Raw genomic sequence first — 17,375 nt, 5'->3', positions numbered from 1 at the left:
GACAAAAAACGTATTCATACAATGGCTGCCACTACAACTGACAGCCCATATGGGGGGCATGCATGTTTTACAAACAGCTGTTGATTAATTCCAACATTATGCTCATAGTATTTCAGTGGCGAATATGTCTCTCTCTCTTCTCCTCTCTCTCTCTCTCTCTCTCTCTCTCTCTCTCTCTCTCTCTCTCTCTCTCTCTCTCTCTCTCTCTCTCTCTCTTCTCTCTTCTCTCTCTCTCTCTGTCTCTCTGTCTCTCTCTCTCTCTCTCTCTCTCTCTCTCTCTCTTCAGTCTTAAAGTATGTTCTCGTCTGTTCACAGCTCATCAGTGACTCATATTGTAACAGAGTTTGACAATGCTGATGCTGTTGCACGCAAACTTGGACTTGAATCTGCCAGATGTTTAAATCAGAGACAAGTAGTGAAATTGCAGTGGTTTGCAGATTGCATAAGGGCTGGTTGTTTAGTGCCAGTGGATGAGCACCATAAAGTAAGGTCTGGAGAAAATAATCAGGTTGGTATTTATCTCTAGTTATTTAATCAGTCATATGTATAGCATACCTATGTCTGAATTCAATTTAGAAACAGTAAAGTTCTGTTTTAAGATTCTGAAATGAAACAAAAGCAGGCTTATAGTGTGGTTAACTTTTGCTCTAAGTTACATTGTGCTCGTTAACATATTGACATTGAAATAAATGTATATTATAATAAACATTCTTTTGATGAGATTAAACCATTCTGAAGTTTAATAAATAAAATAAAAAATCAATTTTAATGAATATGAAAGCAGAACTTTGAAGGGCACGCAATTACACCTTTCTCAATTTAGTTAAACCCTAAAATAAAAGAGCTGCATAAACATGAACTATCAAGGAACACATTATTCTGTAACACGCATACATTTTTATTTCATATTCTCTTTGAATAATTTTTATGTCCCCCACTATAGTAGTGGGGGACATATTGTTTTTGCCCTGTCTGTTGGTTGGTTGGTTGGTCTGTTGGTCTGTTGGTTGGTCTGTGTGCGCCAACTTTATCATTTTGCAATAACTTTTGCTATATTGAATATAGCAACTTGATATTTGGCATGCATGTGTATCTCATGGAGCTGCACATTTTGAGTGGTGAAAGGTCAAAGTCAAGGTCATCCTTCAAGGTCAGAGGTCAAATATATGTGGCCAAAATCGCTCATTTTATGAATACTTTTGCAATATTGAAGATAGCAACTTGATATTTGGCATGCATGTGTATCTCATGGAGCTGCACATTTTGAGTGGTGAAAGGTCAAGGTCATCCTTCAAGGTCAGAGGTCAAATATATGTGGCCCAAATGACTCATTTTATAAATACTTTTGCAATATTGAAGATAGCAACTTGATATTTCGCATGCATGTGTATCTCATGGAGCTGCACATTTTGAGTGGTGAAAGGTCAAGGTCATCCTTCACAAGGTCAAGGCCATTCTTCAAGGTCAAACGTCATATAGGGGGACATTGTGTTTCACAAACGCATCTTGTTATATAAGATGTTGTCATTATCGCCCTAGTCCTATGTTTAATGATTCCTCATAACCTTGTAAACAAAACTTTGTTCCATCCATAATTTGTCTTTTATACTGTTGACATTGGTATTTCAATTTCAGTCTGTGAGAGAGGTAGCCCCACCAGTGTCTGCCCGTATCCCTGACTATGCCTGCCAGAGGCACACTCCTCTCCGGCATCACAATAACAAATTCACAGTATGGTAGAAATGTCACAATTTTTATGCCACCTTTTCGAAGAAAAGGTGGCATATAGTGATCGGACTGTCCGTCCGTCTTTCCGTCACACTTTGCGTTTAGGTTTCGAAAAATGCTCATAACTTCTATGTCCCTTGAGATATAACCTTCATATTTGGTATGCATGTGTATATGGACAAGGCCTTTCCATACGCACAAAAAAATTTACCCCTGTGACCCTGACCTTGAACTTAGGGTCCGTGTTTAGGTTTATAAATCTGCGTTTAGGTTTCAAAAAATGCTCATAACTTCTATGTCCCTTGATATATAACCTTCATATTTGGTATGCATGTGTATATGGACAAGGCCTTTCCATACGCTCAAAAATTTTACCCCTGTGACCTTGACCTTGAACTTAGGGTCCGCGTTTAGGTTTCGAAATCTGCTTTTAGGTTTCGAAAAATGCTCATAACTTCTATGTCCCTTGAGATATAACCTTCATATTTGGTATGCATGTGAATATGGATAAGGCCTTTCCATACGCACACATTTTTTTACCCCTGTGACCTTGAAGTTAGGGTCCGCGTTTAGGTTTTGAAAAATGCTCATAACTTCTATGTCCCTTGAGATATAACCTTCATATTTGGTATACAGTCCAACCCCTCTTAAGCAGCCAGTCAAGGGAAACGGTCAAACTGGCTGCTTAAGCGGGGTGGCCTTTTAGGAGGGGGTTGGGTCATAGGGAGTCTAGAGTTGATGAGTGCATGGCCAACTGTTCAATGTTTGTATAAATAAAATGGTAAATATAATTTTATTTCTTCCGTTCTAAAGTCAGCTATAAAACAACATTTCCATTCAAAAAAATATTCTGTTCATCTTTCTAATCATCATCATCAATATCATCCTCATCAGAATCAAGTCAATGAAAAGAATAATTGTCATGATTCGTTGTTAACAGAATGCGCGTTGTATGGCCCAAATGCACTTAAGATGGGAACAGTTGTGAATCAGTTATGCGTGAATAACTCCCGTGTCACTATCAATCAATCAATGATTTAATTGGTTTATTGCAGTTTTATGTCTTTGTAATACCTCCCGCACAAATTGGTCCTGACAGTGATCTCCTCCACGATAATATCGTGGCCAATTACTTAAGAGACTGATAATAGCAACCATGTGTAATCCTACTGGTAATGGTGCTTTTCATGGTTAATATTATAAAAACATTTATTTTGCCAAGTAAATGGTTTTATCAAAATTAATATTGAAATCATTGTAAATATAAAACAAATATAAATGTTTTGTTAAATTCCCAAATGAGAATCATAATTTGTAATCCGAAACACACTCCCGATTGATTTATGTTAACGAGACATTTACAAATTCTAGCATCAAAAAAAGTCCTCATGTATTTCCTTTGTCCCGACAAAGCGCGCAAAAATTATGCACCAATGTTCAATGTCACGTCATACCCATGCGTGCGTGTATTGATTTTTGGATAAAAACTTTGTAGACCAGATAACATGTAGAGCAGTTGATTTCGGTTAAAAGTTGCGTTGTTCTTTTTAACTTTTAATTAGCCGATAATTGTCATAAATGTGTGCTTGAAATAGTATGATTCAACAGCTACAAATAATCAATTATAAATTAAGAATCTCTTTTCCAGTACTAATAGATTATATTCGCATGTGTGGAAACAAAAAGATAAAACGGTCGCATATTGCTTTTAACCCGATAACATGATAATCTGCCGCTAATTAATTGCAATTTGAAAACTGGCTGTCAAAATGATTATCACACATCACGCTTCAGTACTGCAGAGCCTAAACCGCAGACCGGAAGTACGTATCGAATTCGCCGTTGCGTCGGTGTAATTTTGCCAGTGTACATGACTGACTTACTCGCGCGTGACCAAACATATGGTGGAATTTAACATTTGGGATGCAAAAATGCTGGCCGCTGGCCGGAGAAACGGGGTTACCGCTAAAGAGGGGTGCATTATATAGTGTTTATCGACGGTTGCGGCATAGACCGGCCGCCTACACGGGGCGACCAGCAATGAGGGGTGACCGGAAGTAGGGGTTGGACTGTACATGTGTATACGGACAAGGCCTTTCCATACGCACACAAATTTTGACCCCTGTGACTTTGACCTTGAACTTAGCGTTTAGGTTCCGAAATCTGTGTTTAGGTTTTGAAAAAAGTTCATAACTTCTATCAAGCGTTTATAGTGGGCATAAGTCATTCTATGGTGACAGCTCTTGTTTTATGTTACAAAAGTGCATTCAGATACTGCTAAAAAGTCACATTGTTAAATTGTGATAAAAGTGCACAAATAATGCATTATAAATAGTATTTGTTTATGACATAAATTTATAAATTTAGTTAAAAACACAACTGAAGATAAAAAACACATGTGGTGCAAGTAAGTGCTTAAAGCAAGTTTTATATCTTGCTTACTGAGCAACCTGTATGCCTGAGCCATCAAGTGATAATTGTCCTTGCCATCTGTTCTGTTTTCAATTTGTGACATGTTAAGTAGATTTTACTGTTTCGTCTAGCACATGCACTACTTCCAACAACTCTTTTACTAAGAAAGTTTTTGCTTTGTAACTATGATTACGTATAAAAAAGGAAGCACACAAAGTAGTATATGTAGTTAATGTTTACTTTGAAACTGATGTAAATTTTGATTAGTTGCTTCTCTATAGAATTGTATAAATATTTAAATATAAATGAGTCTTAATGTGTTATTACATATAACAAGTACTTACTGTGTGTTCAGGATGCATTGGAAATATTGGAGAAGTATGCAGATCTCAGATACGACGATCAAGATTACTCAAGAGCACTTGCGTTTCGGTAATTTGTGTGTTTTGATATTTTTAGTGTTTTTTTAGAGGCGTATAATAGTGGTCAGTAAGTTACTCACACTTTACCTGGGCAAGCTTAAGTGATCTAAGTGATTAAAGATAATTATGCTGCTAATTGCAGTAACTGACACTTTGTCTTGTCTTAGTGGAATCACAGGTATGGCGAGAATGACCAAAAAGTTTCATGACTGTTACTTGCACAAGTTCTTCTTTTTAAAGGGGAGAGTGAAATGTTAATAATATGCATGTTTTGAAAGTCAGTTATAAAAAATGGTTTACTTGACTGTTTTAAATATTTTATAAATATGTATTAAAGGTTCTCCAATACAAATCTATTGCTAGAAATTTTTTCAATTTGATTAGCTCCACTGGCCAGAGGCCAGCGAGCCTTTTGTCATGGTCCTGTGTCCGTCATGCATGCGTCCGTGCATGCGTTAACTTTTCCTTAAAACATCTTCTCCTAAACTACTGGTCCAATTCTGATGAAATTTCACAGAAATGTTCCTGGGGTGAACCTCTTTCAAATTTGTTCAAATTATGCCCCTGGGGTCAAATTTGACCCTGCCGCGGGGGTCACAAAAATGAAAATTTGCTTATATAAGGCCTATTTTGTGAAAACTTTCAAAATCTTCTCGTCCGTAATCATTGGGCCTAGGGCTATCAAATTTGGTATGTAGAGACATCCAATAGTCCTCTTCCAAATTTCTTCAAATTATGCCCCTGGGGTCAAATTTGACCCTGCCCCAGGGGTCACAAAATTTAACATATGCTTATATAAGGCCTATTTTGTGAAAACTTTCAAAATCTTCTCGTCCGTAACCATTGGGCCTAAGGCTATCAAATTTGGTATGTAGAGACATCTAATAGTCCTCTTCCAAATTTCTTCAAATTATGCTCCCGGGGTCAAATTTGACCCTGCCCCCGGGGTCACAAAATTGAACATATGCTTATATAAGGCCTATTTTGTGAAAACTTTCAAAATCTTCTCGTCCTTAACCATTGGGCCTAGGTCTATCAAATTTGGTATTTAGAGACATCTTATAGTTCTCTACCAAGTTTGTTCAAATTATGCCCCTGGGGTCATATTTGACCCTGCCCGAGGGTCACAAAATTGAACATACGCTTATATAGGGCCTTTTTTGTGAAAACTTAAAAAATCTTCTTGTCCATAAACATTGGGCCTAGGGCTAGCAAATTTGGTATGTAGTGAAATCTTATAGTTCTCTACCAAGTTTGTTCAAATTATGCCCCTGGGGTCAAATTTGAACCTGCCCAGGAGGTCACAAAATTGAACATATGCTTATATATTGCCTATTTTGTGAAAACTTTAAAAAATTCTTGTCCATAACCATTAGGCCTAGGGCTACACAATTTGGTATGTAGTGACATTTTATAGTCCTCCACTTAGTTTGTTCAAATTATGCCTCGGGAGTCAAATTTGACCCTGCCCTGGGGGCCACAAAACCAATTATATGCTTATTAAGTGCCTATTTTGTGAAAACTTAAAAAATTATCTTGTCCTTAACCATAAGGCTTAGGGCTACCAAATTTGGTATGTAGTGACATCTACCAAGTTTGTTCAAATTATGCTCATGGGGTCAAATTTGACCCTGCCCGGGGGGTCACAAAACTGAACATACCCTTATATGGGGCCTATTTTGTGAAAACTTTAAAAATCTTCTTGTCCATAACCATTGGGCCTAGGGCTACCAAATTTGGTATGTAGTGACATCTAATAAATCTCTACCAAATTTGTTCAAATAATGCCTCTGGGGTCAGCTTTGACCCTGCCCTGGGGGGGGTCACAATATTGAATAAACGCTTATAAAGCGCCTATTTTGTGAAATCTTTAAAAATCTTCTTGTTGAAAACCATTCAGACTATGGCTACCAAATTTAGTATGCAGTAACATCTTATAGTCCTCTACCAAGTTTGTTCAAATTATGCCCTTTGGGTCAAATTTGACCCTGACCCGCGGGTCACAAAATTGAACATTATATACGCTTATATCTTGCTTATTTTGTAAAAACTTTTAAAATATTCTTGTCCTTAACTCAAGGACCTAGGGCTACCATATTTTGTATGTACATGTAGTGAGATATAGTAGTCCTCTACAAAGTTTGCTCAAATTATGCCCTTGGGGTTAAATTTGACCAAGCCCAGTGGGTCACAAAAGTGTACATGTGCTTAAATAGGGCCTATATTTTAGTATTTGCACATGCAGAGAATATTTGAATAGTCTTTTTTCAGCAGTGGAGCGATACAGGGCCATCATGGCCCTTTTGTTTACAAACATTACCAATATGCCAAAATTAAACATTAAACAGGCGAGCGTCATGTGTGTTGAAGTCCCTGTCACGGCCGTTGTCAAGGTTGAGTGAGATACAGAATGTGACGCACATCGGCAGTCACAGTCAGAAGGTCATACTGGTAAGATTGGTTTATTAACTTAAATATATATTGAAATGATCTGCACTTGATTTCAATAAAGGTCCTAGGGCTTTTGTATAATGACACTAGCAAGGTCACATCCTTGAAAGAGCCATTGCTTTGTGTTGTAAGAAAGATCTTGAGAATGGCGTCTGAGTTTGGATTGAACCACTTAGCATTTGGTAGCAAGGCACACTACATGTACTCAAAACCATTGCAACCTTCTTAAATACTAGTACTGATAACTTGACTTTTGTTTGCATCTTCAAACCTGGCTCTCCTACATTGAAGTCAATTGTTCAAGTTGAATGTGTATTTGTTGAAAAATGAATGAACATGATCAAAGTGATTTTTCATGACAGTGTACTTAATAATAATTTATATGAACAGCATATTTTTCAACAGTTATAGATTTGGAACAAAATTTGTAGTTGATATAAAAACATATTTATGCCCCCCTTCGAAGAAGAGGGGCTATATTGCTTTGCTCATGTCGGTCGGTAGGTCGGTCGGTCCGTCCACCAGGTGGTTTCCGGATGATAACTCAAGAACGCTTGGGGCTAGGATCATGAAACTTCATAGGTACATTGATCATGACTCGCAGATGACCCCTATTGATTTTGAGGTCACTAGGTCAAAGGTCACAGGTGAAGGTCATAGTTACTGGAAATAGGCATTTTAAGGATTTGGCATGGTTCAAACAAGGGAAACAACTACCGTTTATGCATGTTCTTTTTATTACAGCATTTGCCTCCCTTTAATTCATTTAAAATCTCATTTTACAGCAGAGATTCCAAATCTGACCTGTAAATGAGCCCCATATTTACTGCCAGTGCTAGGTAACCTTTTCCCATTTGATCATTCTTAAGTATTGGTATTGTAATGCTACTGCTACTACTACTACTACTACTACTAGTACCACTACTACTACTACTACTACTACTACTACTACTACTACTACTACTACTACTACTACTACTACTACTACATTACTACTACTACTACTACTACTACTACTACTACTGCTACTGCTACTGCTACTGCTACTACTACTACTACTACAACTACTACTACTACTACTACTACTACTGCTACTACTACTACTACTACTACTACTACTACTACTACTACTACTACTACTACATTACTCCTCCTCCTCCTCCTCCTCCTCCTGCACCACCACCACCGCCACAGCCGTCGCCGCCACTACCACCACCACCACCACCACCACACTACAACTTATAGCCCATATAGGGGGGCATGCATGTTTTACAAACAGCCCGGGTTATTAATGTTTTAATACATGTTCATTTAAAAGGCTTTATTTGTTAGTTTTTTATTCAAAGTGTATGATATAATAAAAATTTGTGTTTTGTTCGATTAATGAACAAGAAAACTGAGAACTAAATGTTGTATATCTAGGTCACTGTCAGTTGTTTCCCCATGGATACATGGACATTTACCTGCAATGTTTACAAGTCTTCTAAATACATGTCTCTAACAACTTTTCTACCTGTGTATAATTACATAAATATCCTAATAATATTCTCAGGAAATTCTTGAAGATGGCACAAGTGAAGAAGTGGAAAAAATATGCGCAGATCCTTGGTTCCAGAAAATGAAGGTTCTTTTACATTTAACACCCATGCTTCTCTAACCATGCTTGACTTTAGTTACAAATTTAGTTTTTCCAGTTTAAGGCGAACTGAGATTACTTTAAATTATGTTCTTGCTTTGGCTACAAAACTAATTTATGTAACAATTATGCATTGCATTTTTTTAGAATATTTATATTTACTGCATTGGTATGTGATTATTTAATTGCATCTTAGATGTTTAAATATCTGCATAATGAGTTTATCATTTAAAGATGACCTGTAGCTGAAAAAACCTGTGTCTCAAGCTCAAAGGTCAAGGTTACACTTCAGAGTTCATAGGTTAAGTACTATTATGGGCATGATGCAGTTTGTCCATTTCCTAACTTGGTCATTCCTCTGGATCGAATGATCGGGGTTATATTGTTTTTTTGGCCTGCCTGTCTGTCTGTCATTGTATGTGTCTGCCTGTCCCAAAACTTTAACCTAGGTAATAACTTTTGCAATATTGATGATAGCAACTTGATATTTGGCATGCATGCATGTGTATCTCATGGAGCTGCACATTTTGAGTGGTGGAAGGTCAAGGTCATTCTTCAAGGTCAAAGGTCAAATATATGGCTTCAAAGCGGGTAGTAGGGGGCATTGTGTTTCTGACAAACACATCTCTTGTTTTAATTGAAAAAAACACACACGATATTATGTATAAAAATCACCTCATTTAAAGTTGTGTTCAAAAGTCAAGGCCATAACATCTTTTTATAATGAAAAAATAAAATGTCATCTATATTATGGTTTATTTTTGATACTTGCACAATATACCACTGTCAGCGTATGACATTTACTGGAAAAAAAACAATTGATTTTTACCTGATTAAAAAAAAAATTTGATTTGGCAGAAAATTTGTTTTTTTCATATGGCAAAAAATATGAAGTTCATGTGTTGGATGTTGTACATGTAGATTAATGGCCTCAATGGAGAGTGGCAGAGACGCTCATATGAGTCATATGTATTTGCTCCATGGTCAATGTCTGAATTTAAGGTTCACCAAGTCACGATTCAAGGTCAAGTATTTTCAGTTCTTCTCTGTAACATTATTACCTAGTCAAATTTAAACACGATTTCAGGCAATGATTTCTCATGACCAGACATCATAATCCTGTCATATACGACACACTGTTTCAGTTGTTCACTGCAATATTTGGGATAGGACATGCACGAGCCAAAGAGTTCATAGCCAAAGGCTGGAGCAGTATACAGGAGGTACGGGATGGATGTACATCATCAGACTGGAGGATCCAGTGGGGTAAATAGCCTTAGTTTGGAGGGGCTGAACAATCTGGCATGACAGAACGTTTTACAATGCATAAGATTAAAGGAGGCATATAATGCGATTGTCACTATAATAGTTAGGTTTTCAATTAAATTATAATAAAGGCTTAGGAAACAGTCGTGTTAAGAAATATTAACAAAGAGGGAAATTGGTATATGTAGCATTTATATATACATCAGCAAAATGATTCAGAATGATACAAATACAATTGCATGTTATTTTTATAATAATTGGAAAAAATCAGTTAAATGGTAGGACAAAATAAGATTGATCATACTTGTGTAATACAAAAGTGTTCTGCTAGGTCTTACTATCCACTATGATCTTACTGTCTTGTTACTTCATCCGGATTTCTAATGTACCACTAGGTCTTGCTTTCCATGAGGACCTAACTACCCCTGTGACTAGGGCAGAGGCTGACTACATTCTGGGGGTAGTCAGGCGCCATGTGGACAGGGTGCTGCCTGGAGCTGTGATGGAGCTTACTGGGGGATTCAGAAGGTTGGTCGCCATAGTGACTGGTATTGGTATGTCCTTACGAGGGATACCTCCACAAGGTAGGCCCCCACAAAGTGTAGGGCACTTTTAGCTCGGTTGGTAGTGTGCTGGAATGCACAACCGAAGATTGCTTGTTGATTTCCTGGTTGAGTCACATAATTTGTAGGAATTGCTTTTTATGGCCATTCTGTATCTACCTCTGATTTGAATAGGGCAATTGTTAGTTTCCTGCATGGGAAGGGGTACTTAGTTCATGGGTTGACCAAATAAGCCAGGAAAAGCGTGAGTAGGTTAACTGATAGTCGAAATATGACACAAGTACACTGTTTTGTTAAAAATGGATAAAACTCCAGAGAAACAAACAATGACCGAAACCCTCACAAAGTGGGAAGTTTAAAGAATTGTTCATCTGTTGATGTTAAATAAACACCTCTTAAACTTCTAGGCGTTTTGCTCAAATTTCCACCACTGAATAACATAATGTTTAGCTGACTGTAAAGAAGGGAATTCTATTTCCAGTTTTGCCAGAATGTGATCTTTCTTTCCTGTAGAGAAAATGAAGTCTCCAACATTTTTTGTTATCCAATTCTCGATTTGGAGATAGTGCTAAAACTTCCACAGCTTAAATGTATAGGTGATCTTCAAGAAAGGCAATTTGGTTGTCGCTAATTGTTGCAGAATATGAGCTGTTTGTATTTTTCTATTTTGTGGACTCAACTTCTCTTTAACTGCTGGGGTGCTTCTGCTGAAGCTTTTAAAAGTGAAGGTGATTAAGGTGCAAATGAAGAAATTTTAGTTGTAACTAATTTAAGCATCATCAAATATTATTTAATCATAGGACTTTGTCAATTTATCAGCTTGCTGGTGGAGAACTCTTACTTAGCAGTCACAATTGTCGACTGAGTGTGCATATTTGTTAACCTCTTTTTCTCTGGACTGTAACTTTGTCATTAATTGTACAATTCTAAAATAGTTTACCACAAATGTTGACCATCATAAGAGGAAGCGTTATGTGTAACACCCATCTCCAGACCTCAGTGTCAAACTAAGAGGCTTATGGTCAAACTTTACAATGAATTAGCTTGTCTGGACTGTTACTTTGTTATTGATCATTCGGTTTTGAAATAACTAACCAATTTCGCTCGTAACACCTGTCTCCCTACCTTATATGTTAGGGTCACACTTAGAGATCAAAGTTTAAAAACTGTAATTTATAATTCATCATTCAATTTCAAAGTAACCTACCACAAACAACCTTCATGCAGAGACAGAGATTTTAAGGTTGTCTCTCAGTTTTGGACTTCTGGGAATGTATATTTGTCTAAATGTTTATTTTTATTTTTTAGTGTTCACAAACTAATAATTGTAGTTTAGTGTTCAGTTTAACTGACTGGTGGATTTGTCTTTGCCAAAACATGTGGCTTGGTTGCTTTAGTGATTTGGACACATTCACTCTAAACAATGAAAGATGTGATGAACAGAAAATGTAAACATCTACTATTTTGCAAGATTTGTTTTCTGTATTTTGATCTCTTTAAAGGGGCCTTTTCATGTTTTGGTAAATTGACAAAATTACAAAATAATGTGTCAGATTCGCAAATTTTCGTTTTAGGTATGATATTTGTGAGGAAATACTGAACATTACCATGATCTAAAATATCCATTATATGCACATTTTGATGATTTGAAAACCTGAAAATTATAAAGCGTTGCAACGCGAAACGATTGAATAATTTGGAAAGTTTTGTTGTTGTAGTTATATTTTGGGAAACTAAGAGGATTGCTTATACATGTATAAGTAAAAAATACATCCGATCATAGCATGAGTACGGATGGTCGAGTGGTCTAAGCGGGAGACTTTTTACTCCAGGACTCCAGAGGTCAATGGCTTGAGCCCAGTTGAGGGTCACTTTTTTTCCTTTTTTTTATGCCCCTGAAGGAGGGCATATTGTGATCGCACTGTCCGTCTGTCCGTCACACTTTGTGTTTAAGTTTTGAAAAATGCTCATAACTTTTATGTCGCTTTAGATGTAACCTTCATATTTGGTATGCATGTGTATATGGACAAGGCCTTTCCATGCGCACAAACATTTTGACCCCTGTGAAAAGGCCCCTTTAAAGATTGTCCATTTAATTACCTACATTGACATACATATATTTTTTCCAAAGAATACAAAGATTAATTGTTGACCTGTTCATGCTTTTTAGCTCACCTGATTGCTCAGGAGAGCTTTTGTGACCGGTCTTTGTCCGTCGGCCGTCCGTCCGTTAACATTTGTTCGTCAACACTCTAGAGGCCACATTTATTGTCCGATCTTCATGAAACTTGGTTAGAAGCTTTGTCCCAATGATATCTCAGTCGAGTTCGAAACTGGGTTGTGCTGGGTCAAAAACAAGGTCACTAGGTCAAAAAAAAGAAAAAACTTGTAAACACTGTAGAAGTCACATTTCATGCCCAATCTTCATGGAACTTTGTCAAAATGTTTGTCTTAATGATATGTTGGTTGAGTTCAAAAGTGGTTCGGTCCGTTGAAAAACATGGCCGCCAGTGGGCGGGGCAGTTTTCCTTATTCGGTTATAGAGAAACCTTGTAAACACTCTGGAAGTCACAATTTTTTCCCAATCATCATGAAAGTTGGTCAAAACATTGGTTTTATTGATTTCTCGGACGAATTCTAAAATGGTCCAGATCGGTGAAAAAACATGGCCGCCAGTGGGCGGGGCATTTTTCTCTTTATGTATATAGTGAAAACATGTCAACACTCTAGAAGTCACATTTTTGGCCCAATTTTCATGAAATTTTGTCAGAACTTTTGTTTTCTAGATATGTGAGTTAAGTTTGAAAATGGTTCCGGTCTGTTGAAAAACATGGTTTCCATGGGGACGGGCAGTTTTCCTTATATTTATGTAGTAAAAAGGCTTGCAAACAATCATGAATACAGCTCATGTCACATGCGAGACAACTCTTCTAAAATATTGCATTTAAGTTTACAGTAGTTACTTCCCTTTGATTATTAATGTTTTCATAATAATACAGTGTAGTTGTGTTTCATTTATGTGTTAATTGTTATTCGAGGTTGGATGTTTTTTATGCCCCCTTTCAAAGAAAAGGGGGCATATAGTGATCAGACTGTCCGTCTGTCTGTCTGTCTGTCTGTCCGTCTTTCCGTCACACTTTGCATTTAGGTTTCCAAAAATGCTCATAACTTCTATGTCCTTTGAGATATAACCTTCATATTTGGTATGCATGTGTATATGGACAAGGCCTTTCCATATGCACACTTTTTTTTAGCCCTGTGACCTTGACCTTCAACTTAGGGTCCTTGTTAAGGTTTCGAAATCTGCGTTTAGGTTTCGAAAAATGCTCATAACTTCTATGTCCCTTGAGATATAACCTTCATATTTGGTATGCATGTGTATATGGACAAGGCCTTTCCATACGCACACAATTTTTTACCCCTGTGACCTTGACCTTAAACTAAGGGTCTGCGTTTAGGTTTCGAAATCTGCGTTTAGGTTTCGAAAAATGCTCATTACTTTTTTGTCCCTTGAGATATAACCTTCATATTTGGTATGCATGTGTATATGGACAAGGCCTTTCCATACGCACACAAAAAAATTCCCCTGTGACCTTGACCTTGAAGTTAGGGTCCGCGTTTAGGTTTCGAAATCTGCTTTTAGGTTTCGAAAAATGCTCATAACTTCTATGTCCCTTGAGATATAACCTTCATATTTGGTATGCATGTGTATATGGACAAGGCCTTTCCATACGCACACAAATTTTAACCCCTGTGACCTTGACCTTGAATTTAGGGCTGCGTTTAGGTTTCGAAATCTGCGTTTAGGTTTCCAAAAATGCTATAACTTCTATCAAAGCGTTTGTAGGGGGCATATTTCAACCTATGGTGACAGCTCTTGTTTTGAGCTCACCTGATTGCTCAGGTGAGCTTTTGTGACTGGTCTTTGTCCGTCATCCGTCCGTCCACATTTGTTCGTAAACACTCTAGAGGCCATATTTATTGTCCGATCTTCATGAAACTTGGTCAGAAGATTTGTCCCAATGATATCCCGATCAAGTTTGAAACTGGGTCATGCTGGGTCAAAAACTAGGTCACTAGGTCAAAAAAAAGAAAAAGCTTGTAAACACTGTAGAAGTCACATTTAATGCCCAATCTTCATGTTACTTTGTCTATATGTCTGTCTTAATGATATTGGTTGAGTTCAAAAGTGGTTCCGGTCCATTGAAAAACATGGCCGCCAGTTAGCAGGGCAGTTTTCCTTATATGACTATAGAGAAACCTTGTAAACACTCTAAAAGTCACAATTTTGGCCCAATCATCATGAAAAATAATCAAGACATTGGTTTTATTGATATGTCGGACGAGTTTGAAAATGGTCCAGATCGGTGAAAAAACATGGCCGCCAGTGGGCGGGGCATTTTTCTCTATATGTATATAGTGAAAACATGTGAACACTCTAGAAGTCACATTTTTTTTCCAATTTTCATGAAATTTGGTCAGAACATTTGTTTTCTTGATACGAGAGTTGAGTTGGAAAATGGTTCCAGTCAGTTGAATAACATGGCTGCCGGGGGGGGGGGGGGGGGGGGGGGGGGGGGGGAGTCAGTTTTCTTATATTTATATAGTAAAAAAAAGCTTGTGAACACTCTAAAATTCACATTTTTTGCCCAATCATCATGAAACTTGGTGAAAAGATTTGTTTTATATATATCTCAGAAGAATTTGCAAATGGTCCCGATAGGTCAATAAACATGGCTGCCAGGGGGGTGGGGCAGTTTTCCTTATGTGACTATATAGAGAGAAACCTTGTGATCGAACACTATAGAAGTCACATTTTTTGCCTAATCATCGTGAAACTTAGTCAATACATTGGTTTGATTGATTTCTTGGACGAGTTGGAAAATGGCTCAGATCGGTGAAACACACTTTTTAGCTCACCTGATTGCTCAGGTGAGGTTTTAGGATTGCTCTTTATCCGCTGTCCGTCTGTCCACATTTGGTTTGTAAACACTCTAGCATTCACATTTCTCAATCATTCTTTATCAAAGTTGCTGAAAGATCTCAGTCAAGTTTGATGATGAGCAAAATCACGTAATTAATGCCATAATTATTGCCCTTAGATTGTCCAAATTTTCATTATATTATACAAAATCCTTGCAAGCAAAGTTTGATGTTTCGTAAGGGGGTGTCAACTCAAAATATAGGTCACCATTTCAAATCGTACAAAAACAAAAACACTCACTATGCCAGAGTTTTGGTTCAATAATGATGAAACTTGACCAGGATGTTTGTCTGGTCAATATCTAGGTCAAGTTTGACATTAGGTAAAGATTGAATGAACCAACTCCTCTCAGGTGAGCAAACTAGGGCCATCTTGGCCCTCTTGTTAAGTTTTTAATCCTAAATAGTTTTACTTCATTTGTATGTAATTGCAGAGGAAAACAGACTGGTCATGATGTGGACATACTAATCACACACCCCGTAGAAAACAAAATAATAGAAGCTCTACCAAGACTGTTGCAGAGCCTACAGAGTCATGACATAGTGTTGTGTGGCCACCATGAGAGGAGTACATACCACGAGGAACTACTGACACAGAATACAAAGCTCTCACCAAGAGGGCAGTTAGACCATTTTGAGAAATGGATCGGAATTATTAAGGTACCCAATAAAATACGAATCAAAGATGATCAAAGTGATAAAACTTCATCTCATCAACATGGAAACAACAATCGCAATACAGACATGAAAGAGAACAAGGACAAATTTGAGAACAGAAACCTTGAAAGTGACAATAACACTGATTCACATAAGAGTGATGTTGGAAATGAGAAATATCAAAGACAGGAAGATACTCTAGACTCTGGCTCAGCTATCTCAGATTCATTGGAAGATGTGTGGGAAAGCTTGGATAAAGCATCGTCATCCCCTAGCCCAAGTCATGGCAATCCAAGGGAGGTAAAAGCCAGCCAGGGAGACTGGATTGCAAGAAGGGTTGATCTCATTATCTCCCCTTTCAGTCAGTTTTTCTATGCACTGGTAGGTTGGACAGGTAGTAAGCAGTTCAACAGGGACGTGCGCACCTATGCTGAACGAGAGATGAACATGAAACTCTCCAGTCATGGCCTGTACGACTTCAATCAGGTTAATTTGCTTGATCAATCTATGGTCTGTGGTTGTCCATCAGTTCACATACAGTTTTATAAGTTTGTGGAGCCAACTACTTCCACATATCCCAATCAATTGATCTGAAATTTAAATATGTCATCATCATGAAGTGTTGGTGTAAATGTAAATATACCCGGTGATTTACATAGTTATTTGCCCTTGAACACAGCTTATATTGTGCCACGGAGGCATTTGTGATTGTCACATTTTGAAATAAGCTTTTGTTTTATTGTTTAATTAAAAATATTTTTTTGTTCAAATGTGTTTTTAGTGGATACAATTAATGTTAACTCAATTTTCGCGAAAGCACTGATCCATTGGCATGTAGGCAGTAACAACTAAAAGCAAGCTTTGAATAGGCAATCCAAAATCTTTATGACATTCAGTTGAATAGTTGTATAGTATTCTTCTGTTAAATAACTGGCATAGATATGAGTAATTATACCCCCACAAACGAAGTTTAGGGGGGTATATAGGAGTGAGCTTGTCTGTCGGTCGGTCCGTATTAAGTGTCCGCTCTCTAATTCAAGTAGTTTTCATCCGATCTTCACCAAACTTGGTCAGAAGTTGTTTCTACATGATGTCTAGGCCAAGTTTGAACATGGGCCTTGTTGGGTCAAAAACTAGGTCACGGGGTCACTTAGTGCGTTTTAAACATTCAGCATGTTGTCTGCGCTCTAATTCAAGTAGTTTTCATCCGATCTTCACCAAACTTTGTCAGAAGTTGTATCTAGATGATCTTAAGGC

The 17,375-nt window shown here is 37.5% G+C and overlaps 1 protein-coding gene across 3 annotated transcripts in view; it reads left to right on the top strand.

Annotated features, from left to right (window-relative positions):
- The window catches only part of LOC127841441 (DNA-directed DNA/RNA polymerase mu-like), a 43,172-nt gene that overhangs the window by 21,668 nt on the left and 4,129 nt on the right, over positions 1-17,375 (top strand). Inside the window, exons 2-9 of one of the 3 annotated variants that reach the window (XM_052370267.1) lie at positions 316-508; positions 1,636-1,731; positions 4,496-4,572; positions 6,911-7,004; positions 8,566-8,637; positions 9,795-9,915; positions 10,311-10,443; positions 15,896-16,604. In XM_052370267.1, coding sequence (XP_052226227.1) covers positions 316-508; positions 1,636-1,731; positions 4,496-4,572; positions 6,911-7,004; positions 8,566-8,637; positions 9,795-9,915; positions 10,311-10,443; positions 15,896-16,604 — 1,495 coding nt within the window. Of the gene's footprint in view, positions 1-315; positions 509-1,635; positions 1,732-4,495; positions 4,573-6,910; positions 7,014-8,565; positions 8,638-9,794; positions 9,916-10,310; positions 10,444-15,895; positions 16,605-17,375 lie in introns of all 3 variants that reach the window. The other 2 variants (XM_052370268.1, XM_052370266.1) reach the window with 2 other exon arrangements.

This window comes from Dreissena polymorpha, chromosome 8 (genome assembly GCF_020536995.1).
Source record: "Dreissena polymorpha isolate Duluth1 chromosome 8, UMN_Dpol_1.0, whole genome shotgun sequence".
NCBI classification, from domain to species: Eukaryota; Metazoa; Mollusca; class Bivalvia; order Myida; family Dreissenidae; genus Dreissena; species Dreissena polymorpha.
Note: the sequence above shows the minus strand (reverse complement) of the source record. Positions and strands in the feature narration are given on the sequence as shown.